The 13,481-nt window shown below is 44.0% G+C and overlaps 1 protein-coding gene across 1 annotated transcript; it reads left to right on the top strand.

Moving 5' to 3' along the window:
- Nucleotides 1-8,207: 8,207 nt before the first annotated feature.
- Nucleotides 8,208-9,128, top strand: LOC144752730 (taste receptor type 2 member 40-like). Its single transcript, XM_078640589.1, has one exon. It carries the CDS (start codon nt 8,208-8,210, stop codon nt 9,126-9,128), a length of 921 nt encoding a protein of 306 aa, XP_078496715.1.
- The last annotated feature ends 4,353 nt before the right edge of the window (nt 9,129-13,481 follow it).

Below are 13,481 nucleotides of genomic sequence, written 5' to 3'. Positions count from 1 at the left end.
GGGCAAAGGTTCTAAGTACAGCTACAAAATTGTCAATACTTTCTTCATGTTCTTGCTTTTGGTGAAAACATTTGTACCTCACAATGCCAACACAAACCTTGTGAGAGAAATACTGGTCGAAATCTGCAATGGTAAATTCAAAACATTTCTATCCTTCTCTCCACCTATCTCCTTAGACGTCTAATTGAAAGCTTTTCATCCTTAGGGCCCCACGCAATGTAAAACAAGCACTTGCAATGGAATATTTATTTATTTATTTTTATTTTTATTTTATATTCTTATATAGCGCCTGACTAAACTCACGAAGGGGTATCTCTGCGCTTTTGCCGGTGGTAGAGTATAGCTCATAGTGACCATGAAACAATGAGGGATTATTACTCAAGGAGATTAGTTGCTTGTGAATAGGTGAGTTTTAAGATTCCTTCGAAAGGCCAAATGGTTAGTATATGATCTCAGTGTGAGAGGAAGTGAATTCCAGAGCTTTGGCCCTGCATGGGCCAGAGCACGGCCTCCTTGCCTTGTTTTTTTAATTCTAGGAACCTGTAGCAGCTGCTGGCTGCTTGATCGTAAAGAACGTCCAGAAGCATAAGGTTGAAAGATTTTAGTCAGGTATCTAGGGCCGGTGCCTATCAGACACTTGTGAATAGTGCTTAAGGTCTTAAATTGTACTCGTTTTCGCACTGGAAGCCAGTGGAGTTTAGTCAGCACGGGGCGGGAGGGAGTCCTAGGTGGAACATTCAGGACGATCCTTGCCGCAGTGTTTTGGACCACCTGTAGCTTACTGAGTTGTTCTTCGTTTGCTTCTAAGAGCAGACCATTACAATAGTCCACTCTGCTAATGACTAGCGCCTGGACGAGAGTTTTTCTGTGACAGTCTGGCAGATAAGGGAAGACCCTCCTTAGCAATCCAATGGCCCGAAAGCATGTGCCAGCCACTTGGTTAACATGATCTTTTAATGTGAGTGCCTGATCTAGTAGCACCCCCAAGTTTTTGACAGTATGTTTAGGACTGGGGAAAGGTCCCAATTCTGGGGGCCACCACTCAGGGGACCAGAGTATTGATGCTTGCCCAAACAGCATGACTTCTGTTTTCCCTACATTGCACTGAAGACAGTTTGATGACATCCACTCCGATACTGCCCTCATTCCGTCAGCAAATGATTTTTTTTAATGCAGGCGTCAAGATTTTAAAGGGAAACAGAAGTTGGGTGTCGTCAGCGTACGACACCGGGGTGAACCCAAAAGACCTTACCAAGTCGGCCAAGGGGGCCACATACACATTGAATAGTGTGGGGCTCAGGCATGAGGCCTGTGGTACTCCCTTGTTGAGCTCCCTAGAGATGGATTTATGGGAGCCCAGCCTGACTTCTTGAGAGCGGTCGGACAAAAAACTCTTCATCCAGGACAGAGCTACGCCCCCCAAACCTACATCCCTTAGACGGTCGAGAAGCACCTTATGTGACACCGTATCAAAAGCGGAGGAAAGATCCAACAGCACCAGAATCATAGAGCTTCCCCCGTCCAGTGCCATTCTGATGTTATTGGTCACTGTTTGGAGGCATGATTCGGTGCTGTGGTTGGGCCTGAACCCAGATTGTGAGTAGTCCAGGCCCTCCGTTGCTTCAAGATGTTTAGATAGATAGGTGTTCACGTGCTTCTCTGCTATCTTGCCGATGTATGGCAAGAGGGAGATAGGGCGTAGGTTTGAAAAGTCTGACCATGGAGATGCCACTTTTTTCCTTATTGGGTTTACCACGGCCTTCTTCCATTCCGCAGGAACCTGTCCCTCCGTAAGGGAGATGTTAATCACGGTTTGTATGGAGGGACCAAGGAGGGAGATCAAGGGGGCAGCCATTTTAGCAGGGAGAAGGTCATTGGGGGACCCTGATTTTATATGGGTAATAAGAGGGAGAAGGTCTGTGTTACCAATAGGTGGAAATGATAGCAGAGACTGTTTCTTTGGATTAGGCGGGTTGAGGGAGGGGAGCTTAGTGTTGTTTCCCATGTTATTAGATGCTATTATTCTTTCGTAAATAAGATTGATTTTATCTTCGTAGAATCGTGAAATTTCGTCACAAAGAGTCTGCGAAAAATCATCGGAACTTTCGCAAGCTGTAGGTTTTACGAAATTTTGTAAAATTTTAAAAAGCTCCCTAGGGCAATTACCCGCTTCTGCTAGTTGTTGCGTCAGACAAGTCTTCCTAGCTTGCTTTATATTTTTGTAATAGGTTGACTGGGCTTCCAAGAACATTTTTTGATTCTCCTTGGTTTTCAGTTTCCTCCATGCTTTTTCAGCTCGCCTACACTTTTGTTTTTCAACTCTAAGTTCTTGTGTATACCAATTTTCTTGTTTAGACGGAGGGTATTGTTTGTGTAGTTTTAATGGAGCCAGAATATCAATGGCTTGCTTAAGTGAAGCATTAAATTTAGCAAGTGCTATGTCTGCTGTGTCCTCCCCCAATATAGTAGGCTGTTTGCAAGTTTCTTGCAATTTTTCGACTGAGATTTTATGCCATTGGCGACGCCAAATAGGTGGGAATGATGTTTTATTGGGAGGTTTTTTTTGAGCCATTAGAGTGAACTCAATCAGGAAATGGTCGGACCATGGAATCTCTCTAGCTGGGGAACAGCTTATTTTAGTATTATTACAGAAAAGTAAGTCGAAAGTGTGGCCGCCTCTGTGTGTGGCCCCGTTATTCTGTATTCTTAGACCCAGGTTGGAGAGGTCAGTGGTCAAGGAGATGGATTCGGGGAGCGCTGGGTTATCCACGTGAATATTAAAATCTCCCAAGAGGATGAAGTCCTCTTTAGACTTAAGGTGAGGAGCTAAAAGCTCCAGAAGGGCGAGAGCAAAGTCTGGATTGGATCCTGGCGGGCGATATACTAAGGCACCTTTCCAGGAAATGTGGTCTGCCGAAGCAATCTTAAAGATCATGATTTCCAACTGTGGGCTGTAATGTTGTTCAAGAATCGTGACCTTAATTTCGTCTTTAGGTATTATTGCAAGGCCACCACCTATTTTTTTCTCTCGGTCTAAATGACTACATTTATACCCAGATGGAATCCCCATCGCTATGGATGTGACCGACCGTATGTGGTTTCATCCACGTCTCTGTGAGGAAGCATATATCTGACTGTGTTGTATAAACTAGGTCCCATATTTGATGTTGGTGCTTAGGTAGAGATCGGACGTTTAGTAGGAAGCTCTTTAACCGCTGTAAGGAAGTGCTTTCCTCTATATGTGTCCCGATATCAGGCGGTTGGAACCGGCATTGTAAGCACGAGAAACAACCTTCTAAGCTCTGACTGGGTTTTTTTATGCAACAGCCATTTGTAGGTTTCAGGTTTACTAAAGTTTGGGCAGAGTAAACCATTTTTTGTTGCCTCTTACCTATGGACGCGGGGCGAGGGGAAACAGAGTCCATGGCCCCTGTGCCCCGTCCTGTCACGGACGGGCACAGACGGGCGGCTCTTTGGCGGGTCTTCGGCGGGACTGCGCGCGATCGCAACATTTACACGAGTTTAAATATTGGCATTGTAAATGACGGCCTTTTATTTAAGTTTTAAAAACAAAGAAAAGGCAGTAATTTACAACGTCAATAGCTCAAACTCCCATGAATTCGAGACCTATTGCATTGCAAATGCTTGTTTAAATTTGTATTGAGTATGAAAGAAAACTGAGCGGTGTGCTGGTACCTTGACCAGCTCTCCCTGTAGTTGCAGCTCTGTTACGAGGTTGCTACTGTGAGGGTTATCTCTTTGACTCATTGCCAGCCAGAGATGATAAATCACGTATCCCAGTCTGGCCTTTCAAGACTATTACCCCAGATCGGGTGCTCACACGTGCTCTAGGCACTTCAGCAGAGAGCTTCAACAAAATACAGTACACCAGGGTAGGAGCTGCTCGCCGTTAATGGCAATAACTTGTTGAATGAAACATTAAAAATGCAAGCAGTCCATGTTTGGAATTTGTGGCAGTGTGATTGATATAACAAACGAGTGGATTGAATTTTCATTTGAAAAATGCATGCTGTTTTGTTTTGAGTTTGACTCATGCCTGTCACCGATTCTCAGTCAGATCAGATGCACCAGAAAGAACACACAAATGTCTACTTCGGAGCTTTTGGTATGGCTTCAATCAACAATTTGGTTTTCATTGCCTTGAACGTGTTTTTTATTTTAAGGTAAAGTTTGATCGAGTGCCTGCTTAGTCGGTATCTCTTCATGAAAGCATCAATGTTTCTGGTGTTCACGGAAAGTCAAAACACCAGCTCTGTGACTGGCTGTTATTGGCAAGTGATTGGTCATGTTGAGCAGGGAAGGAAAAAAATATATCTGAACCAACTAGCGTATGTGACGGAGTGCTAACATTGGAAACACGTCTTTTTACATTACACACCCTGTAAACACCGCGTGATTACTAATTCCGTGGCAGGTATTGGCGTCTGCATAATTCAGAGACTTTTGGGTCTATTCAGAATTGACTTCTCATTCTAGGAGAAGGTTAACCTTTATATCTGCACCTTGGGCAATGCTCTTTCCGCACCTCATTCTCTAGGACAAAATAACAGGGAGCCACGTTCCATTTGGTGAGCTATATCTGCTCAGCACCGCTGTTTCGCCCCAGAAACACTGCATCACGCCTCAACAGCACGGTGTGACCATAACATGACTGTAGGCGGTCTTCTCAGACACTCCAAACAATTAGGCACAGTTCGTCACGCCAGCAATTGGCAAGAAAGGGGCAGATTTACAAGCCCCTTGCGACACTTTTAAGTCGCCGTTGCGTCACTTTTGTGACGCAGCGGCGGCGTAAACCATGCGCCACGTTGCCACTTATTTACAACCTGACGCATCAAGGCAGATGCGTCAAGTTGTAAAGCCCTGCGCCACATGAAACCTGCGTCAGGTTTCATGTGGGCGTTCTGTCGCTGGCTGGGCATTCCTCGCAGGAAAGCCACGTAAAACTGACGCAGTGAAATCTACAAGATTTAACTGAGTCAGTTTTATGACGCTGCTGCGTCAAATCCTTACGCCTGCTTGAAGCAGGAGTAAGGAGTGAGGCATCATGTTGAGTATGGGCGGCCCTTGTGCATTGCAGGAGTTGCGTCGCGCTTGCGACGCGACTCCAGCAATGCGCCGCCCGTGCGCCTCAAGATGCGTCACCCTTCTGCCCCTCCTTTTACCATGGTGCACCACATTGTAAATGCAACGCATCTGTGGTGGGGTAAGGGGGGGGATTACGTGATGCATCTGTTCTGGCACATCCCTGCTGATTTGCAGAGATGCGCCAGAAGACGTAAATATGCCCCAAAGCATCTAAAGACAATAGGATACTATAATTGCCTTAAACTTTTCTGTTAAACAACTGCATTCAATTCTTTTTTTCAAAATTACTTTAAAAAAAAGCAGACTTATGGGGTGCTCAGGCCAGGGGTCGCAGAGGCGGCACAACGGAGCTGGGAGCATGGCGAGGACACTCTCCTCAACCAGGTCAGGCAGCACTTGCTCCCTCTGTACAAGCTGTCTCCATGGAGCCGACAGGTAGGAGGGAAAGGAAAAGTGAAAGCAAGTGCTGTGCGTGCTGTATAAAGCCAACCCTAAACGGAGACAGGAGATGTGCACGCGTACGGAGTGCATATCTTCTGTCCCCCTCCAGAGGAGATGGCGGAGAGGAGACGCCATGCACGTGCACACGGCCTGTCCGTGCACGCACATGGTTTGTCTCCCTTCACAAAGCAAAGCGATGACAATACTCTTGCCAAGGCGAAGCAGCGCTTCGCTAGGGGAGACCTAAAAATGAATGTCTTTCGCTCTGCTGACATTTTATCCTGTTCATCCACAGTCTCAATGTATTTCGTATTTCAGGAAAAAAGGTTTCCAATTCTGCCCATTTCATGCATGGAACACCACCTGCAGGCTAATTCATTGTACTTTGCATGAGTGGGTTCATATCCCATCCTCATTGCCACTTTGTGGAATCAGAGATACATACAAATTGTACCAATAAAAGGTTTATTCTTATCAACACTACCTGCAGCAAAAGGCCCTCTTCTCACCAGTTAGTTACAGCAACTGCCTGATGACTGCACCATCATTCTAACATGAAATGTAAGGTGAGCAGCATGACAGCATAGTGCGAGTGTATATGAACTCAACAGAGGAGTATTCATTTACTCAACGAAACACATTTTCCATAGAATCTGCAGTGTTTTGGTTACTATTTGAAGAAAAAAAGAAACTGACATTGAAATTGTCTATAAATACGGCTTAGGAAACCTTACTAAGATGTTACATGTGGTATAATGTTGTCAACGATGTTGAGGGTCGATGGCATGGACGGGCACATGCCTCTTCAGTGGTATTAGGGTAAAGTAAACTTGTTCCTCCCGTCTAGGAACATTCTTTAATAATACATACTGTTTTAACTTTCAATTTTTACCTTATGTTTCAGAAAAGTGTTTCATTTGTCAAAGAGTGTACTGTATTATCCCCGCTCCTTAGACAACATTTTTTTTGTTCATGCTACCAATGAAATTATTTACTGCTATGACTTGCAGAAGGTGTCTGTGTGCTCACATTATCATCATCAGATGGAAAGGATCCAGATTAGCTTTTAAAAAAACGTAGGACACCACCACAAGTCTAATCCAATCATGTTCTTGAGGCAGAACTAGAGGCACTAAGTCTTAGACCTAAGATTTAGAACCTGATTTAGATATCAGTTGATGTGTTACTCCATCACAACGGTGACGGAAATCCAGTCCACCAAAATATAAATCCTATAGGATATAATAGGATATATATTTTGGTGGAAGGGATACCCGTCACCAGTGTGACAGAATATGATGGAGTAAGCCATCTACCGAGACCTAAATCAGGCCCTTAATCCTACGTCCACAGTCCTTGGCAGAGCAATAAAACCTCTAAGATGTGGTCTGCATAATAACTGTTTCTGAAGAATCAGGGGCCAGATGTAGGTAATCTCAATTTACCTATTCTTAAATACCCAATTTTACCGATACGGTATTTTAGAATAGGTCAATGGGAGGTAGATAATTTTTCGGTAAAAATTACCGAATCGGTAAGATTCGGTAATTAAGAATCGGTATTTACCAATTAAATACCGATTCAGTAATTTCCATTCATTCCTATGGGGCTGGAGGCCCATAGGAATGAATGGGAATTACTGATTTGGTAAATACCGAATCGGTAAATACCGAATCGGTAATAGAGGGAACCCTTTCAAGGGTGGCAGGGTGTCACATTGACACCCTTTTGCACCCCTGAATAGTGCATGGGTGCACATGTGGCACACATACATGCCCTAAGGGCATGTATGTCTGCCACATGACACTGAATAAAAATGCAAAAAATTGCTTTTTAAAAGGAATTCGTTATTTACCACCAACTAATAGTTGGTGGTAAATAAGGAATTCTAAAATGTAAGAAGCACTCACTTGAGTGCTCCCTACAATACAGATTCGGTAATTTACCGAATTGGTATTTTAAGAATTTGGTAATTTACCGATTTCTTAAATTACTGATTCGGTAACGTATCCTGAAATGTGGCCTCCTACATCTGAAAAGCCTAATACCGGTCGGTAACAGCCGAAATTCGGTAATTTTGGCCGTTACCGGGCGGTATTAGGCTTCCTACATTTGGCCCCTAATTGGCAAATTCTGTGAGAGGTCTAAAAAAAGTACTACATTTCCATTTGTATTGCATATGAAGTGATTATATCTAATAATAGGTATAATAGGAATGGCCTTCTAATATGTCATGAATAAAAAAAAAATGTTTGTAAAATACACTCTAACCGATGTGCCTTGCCTTGTCTTAATTCATATGAGTTTACGTTGTAATTTAATAGTTTTTCTATCTATATTTCATGTGGTGCAAGCATGTTGCACAATGCTCAGTTGTTAATAGAATTAGAAGAATATGTTGTGTGGGCAGTGCATCTTACAAAAAACGTGCTGTGTCTTACAGGTTATACGATAACAGGCACTCAGAGTCATGGTAAAATTAATGTTCACTTCATCGCTGCTCTAGAATTGAAAAGATACAGTGCGGTACTGAAATTGTTGGACAATTAACAGCAGAATTCCTAATAATCTATAATCAACATATCCTATAGGGCTAAGTAGACATTGCTACCATACACCTTGAGATGGTCAGCTGTGGTCAGTAGTCCACATACACGATGCTACCTATATTAGCTGTCCTGTCAGTGTCGATCCTCGGCATTAGCACATTGGCTGGGATTATCACCAACGCATTCATCGTGGCAGTGAACCTCTACATCAGGGACCAAGGAGTCCGGCAGAATGCCTGTGACCTCATAGTCTGCACACTGGGGATCTCCAATATCTCGTTCCTCTTCACAATGACGGTGAATGACTTCTGCACATTTCTGTGGAGTGAAAAATATTTCACAGCTGAAATCTACTCAACCTTTAACGTTCTCATCTTCTTTCCTATATTCTCAAGCTTCTGGTTCACGGTTTGCCTCTGCGTCTTTTACTGCATTCAGATTCTCATTTTTACCCAGCCGTTACTCATCAAGCTGAAGCAGAATATCTCCCAGGTTGTGCCTTGGCTGCTTTTGTGGTCTGTGTTGATCTCCTTGGCCATAAGTGTTCCTGCAGCCTGGAGTGCTGATTATGAGTTTAAAACAAACACATCCAATGACTTCACAGTTAATATCACCCTGGTGGGAGCAATACCCAAACTGAATCTGTACTATCTATTGGTAAGCAATATCATTGGATGCACTGTGCCCCTACTACTCGTAGGCATCTCAAATGTACTAATCATAAAATCTCTTGTTGCTCATGCCAAACAGATGGTGATGAGTTCCTCTTCTTCGGGCACCCCGCGTGGTGAGGCTGGTCTGCGGGCGGCAAAGACTGTGACATTGCTCCTGTTTCTCTATATTACGTTTTATGTTTCAGAGATACTGATGTTCATAGACATGTTCCCTCCAACAAGTCCATGGTTTACCGTGTGCTTGATTGTGATTTACCTTTACTCTCCAACACAGTCAGTTATCCTTATCCTTGGCAGCCCCAAGCTAAAGAACACATCTATCAAGATTCTCTCTCAATTAGCATGCTGTAAGTGAGGTTCAGATCATGGTGATTTTATCAGTTTGTTTGTATCTGTATTCAACCTTAAGTTTTCAAGTCTGTAAAATGCACCTGTTGTGAATTGTATTTTGTATTTTTCAATAGGCTTACAGAGCTTCTTTGGGGACCTTATTTATGTGATGATGCAGCAATAATATCGTGCCTAGTATTGAATATACTTTTACCATTACCGCATTATGAGTTCAGTAACAGTTGTATTTGCTCTTAACACCGAGCGCACCATGCACAGAAAAGCAGTGATTATTGGTGCTAAATGGTTGCAAACATAATTAATTTATGTGCTTCCCCATTTTCACTAAAAGAGTAAATCAAATTCAACAATGGGATGATTGCTCAATGCAAGTGTTTGCACCTACTATTTACAACAGAATTTCAAAAGGAGGTTTAATGAGCGACCAATTTAAAAAAGGTTTAACTGTGGCTAGGCAAAATGAATATTTCACTGAAACGGTATGCTTGCCAACCAATCGTTGGAGAAAGGTCGCTAATAAAGTGAATTTTACACATATCAATTGATACAAATATTCGTGACACAATGCACACCACCACTTTCTTCTACATCCAGCATGTTATGGAATATAGTGGGTCAGAAAAACTGTTAATAATGATGGAATTGTTCAAGACAGGAAACAATGAAGGTCATAGCTAAACAGAATATCAAGCAATTAGGTTGGAATAGAGGTTCTGTGGTTAAAAGCTGGTACCCAGCTAACTCCATCGCTTGGTGGTCATAAACTTACCATATGGATGGATATTAGGGAATACACCGTTAATGCCATGCCACCGACTAGCTTGGTGTAATATTAACAAGTACAAAAAGCATTTCACAAATTAGTTTGCAATGGAGCTAACAGTCCAGAAGGGGTTGGAGATATCCACTGCAAGTGCTTTCATAAATACAAATCTTCAATTCAAAGAACTGAAAAATGTGCAAAACAGAACACCAACAATACTTCTGTGAAATATGTGGTTATTATAGTGCACACCTGCCAACTGTAAATCTGAAAGCTCTGCAATGTGCATGCGTTGTAAATTCAATGGCTTTGTCAATACTTTATTTATACAAGTCATTTTGTAAGTTGGTGCACCTATAATATTTGTTTGTTTAATGAAATGTACAAAATATTGGTATACAAATAATAAAATCATCTTGACAAGTTGCTTGTATTCTAAATGTTAGGATATCGAGTTTGATGTATGTATTTGTCAATGAGCTTTGGAAAGTGGATACGTCAATAATAAGGGAAAGTAGCAAGACAGGTGCGAATGCTAAATAAAGTTGGATTCTGGAACTCTCTTGTAGGATGAGGGACAGGTGCCTTAAGCAGTAGATTTCAGTAAGAGAACCTACATGTGGTGTTGGAGGTTGTCAAGGGAAGAGGTTAGATGCTCAAGAAAGTAATATCATTTTATAGTAGCAATTTTCCTAGTATCAATGTGCCTGTGAGATATACTTTATTATACATTTAAAGTACAGGCCCATCTCAATAGAGGGATCAATATTAAGCCTTGTGAGTCATCTTTCCTAATATGGGCCAGATTGTGATCTCAGTCGGCGAGATCATCGGTTTCACTTCTGACTACCTAATTACAATTTAGGAGGTTGGAAGTGAAACCGGCCGGTCATTCCGGCTGGCTTCTGAGGGGCTCAAGGAGCCCAGCGGCCAGTCGGAGACCAGCCTGTAATCCGTATGCATGGCATTTTATGCCGTCCGGATTATGATGCTTGACATGTCAGAGAGTGAGTTTGGGAGCCCCTAGCAGGGCCACGTGGTTCAGGAATGAACACAGCCTCCCATTTCCATAAGGGAGCTTGTGCTACATCCAGTTTATGGTGGTAACACATGTTGCCATAGGGAAATGTGAGTATGCGACCACACCATATGCTGTTGCATCGTAAGTAGGCCGTCTGGACCACTGTATGGAGGTTGGTCCCATTTCCGTCCGACATCGTAAACAGCCCCTAAATTGTGAGGGGGAGAGGCACTGAATGCAAAATATATTTTGATGCATGAACTCTTTGGTGACATCTGTGACAGCAGAAAACAGGGCCAATCCTATTTGGCTTCAGTAGCCCTTTGTTTAGCCTGGAGTTTCATTGTTCCATACCTCATCTGTGGTTGAAAAGGATTCAGCCAAAATAAACATAAACACCCATCTGCCAATTTCATTTTTGTTGCATTTCTGCCTAGGCTGCTTTTTACTAACCCCGTATTAAGATGCCCTGCTAATATGCTCTCTGCTTTCCTGTCTGACGTTGATCCTCATCATTGTGTTGAAAGGAGTGAATTTCCCAAGTACTTAGACTCAGTTAAGAGTAGTAAAGCTTTATCTTAGGAGGAGGAGTGAAAAAGTTGGCAGCAGCCGCGGGCTGTGGAGGGAGTTACGGTGGGGCAGGGAGGCGGGGAGGGGGAGGGGCAGGGTGGAGGGACCTAAAAACCGGCATATGGATAATTGCAGGTAAGTACACAATTTAATTAATAAAACGAAATTCGTAGCGCGCACAGCATCGCATTTTGCGATGCAGTGCGCGCTACGAAATTTGTTTCAATAATTAAATTGTGCAATTATCCATATGCAGGTTTTTAGGTCCCTCCACCCTGCCCCTCCCCCTCCCCGCCTCCCTGCCCCACCGTAACTCCCTCCACGGCCCGCGGCTGGTTGGCAGTGTAGTTTTATTTTTTTAGTTATTTATCCATATGGGCGGGATACCCGTCACCCCCTCCCAACACAAATCCCAAGAATGGGAAGACGGAAACGGTTCTTGAGCTTTTGGAAGGCGGTGAGGGAGTTACCCTCACCGGCCGTATTTATTAAAATATGAAACAAAAATTAAAACATTAAATTAACAGTTTCATATCATGTACAATTTCATTTACACATTACAATGCATTTTCTCAAAATCAAATTGTACATCCTAGCATTACGGGCCAACGGCAAGGTCGTAACCGGTGTCAGATCCCTAATACCATAACTCCCCCCTCACTTGTGAGGGGCGGGTGCACAGAGGACTGTACCTCTGTGCCAACTTCCAATTTCCCTTGTCTTAACGGGGGCCCCATATTTACTCGGCGCCATCTTGGTGGTCGTCCGAGGACTCGTGTGAGGTGTCTAGAAGGTAGCGTAGACCCCCCTCCCACCCCACACGGCTTACCACATCCGCCGTCGCGGATGTCCTGGCCCCGGGAAATTCCCAGGAGGGGCCCGTAGCCCCTCCTCCCCAGGGAGGGGCCGATGACCGCCTTCCCTTTCGGCGTTCCCATCCTTAGAGGGTACCGCCTCCCCGTGTGAGGGGCCAATGGCCACCTCACCCCGGGCGCTCCCATCCATAATGGGTGGCGCCCCACCTCTAGGGATCTTCCAATTACTGCTCACCGATCATGACCTTACCGCCCGACCAGAAAATAAATACGACCGTTTTTAAACTAAAAGAGAATAACAGTTATACTGGGCATTTTAAAAACATAAACCTCCAACTATGCCCTAACAGTTTTTACATTTAGCTGTGATACCTCGCCAGAAAAGAGCAACCATTTTATTGTCATATCACGACCATCCCAACTTTTCCGAAACAACCTGAGAAGAGATAATATCCATGTCAATTGACTTTATTGCAATACAAATCGCTGTCATCAGGGGCTGGTGGGTGGGTCAAAATTGGCTCCTTGTTCCGTCTCGGGCTCACGAGCAACGAGGAGGTGCAGCTTCCAAGCACAGGAACAAGAGGATGCTTCCTTGGCAAGATGCTCCTTTTATCCTTCTTCGGGAGGGCGTGGCCTTCCCCAACACGCCTACGGGGCGGTTCGAACGGTGTAGGTGTCTAGGACAACCCTTCTTGGGCGGGAAAAGGCGCGCCCCGGCTACGCCACTACGGGCATACCAGCCAAGCCACGCCTCCCGCCCAAAACGGTTTCCCGGGGGGATCGGGGTACTCCACCATACGTTCGGGGGGACCGAGTGGTCGCCCCTTTCCATATGGGCGGGATACCCGTCACCCCCTCCCAACACAAATCCCAAGAATGGGAAGACGGAAACGGTTCTTGAGCTTTTGGAAGGCGGTGAGGGAGTTACCCTCACCGGCCGTATTTATTAAAATATGAAACAAAAATTAAAACATTAAATTAACAGTTTCATATCATGTACAATTTCATTTACACATTACGATGCATTTTCTCAAAATCAAATTGTACATCCTAGCATTACGGGCCAACGGCAAGGTCGTAACCGGTGTCAGATCCCTAATACCATAACTCCCCCCTCACTTGTGAGGGGCGGGTGCACAGAGGACTGTACCTCTGTGCCAACTTCCAATTTCCCTTGTCTTAACG

The sequence above is a fragment of the Lissotriton helveticus genome, chromosome 5_1 (assembly GCF_964261635.1).
Source record: "Lissotriton helveticus chromosome 5_1, aLisHel1.1, whole genome shotgun sequence".
NCBI classification, from domain to species: domain Eukaryota; kingdom Metazoa; phylum Chordata; class Amphibia; order Caudata; family Salamandridae; genus Lissotriton; species Lissotriton helveticus.
Note: the sequence above shows the minus strand (reverse complement) of the source record. Positions and strands in the feature narration are given on the sequence as shown.

Coding starts and splice junctions, on each gene's coding strand:
- LOC144752730 (XM_078640589.1), top strand. CDS start 8,208: ATGCTACCTATATTAGCTGTCCTGTCAGTGTCGATCCTCGGCATTAGC.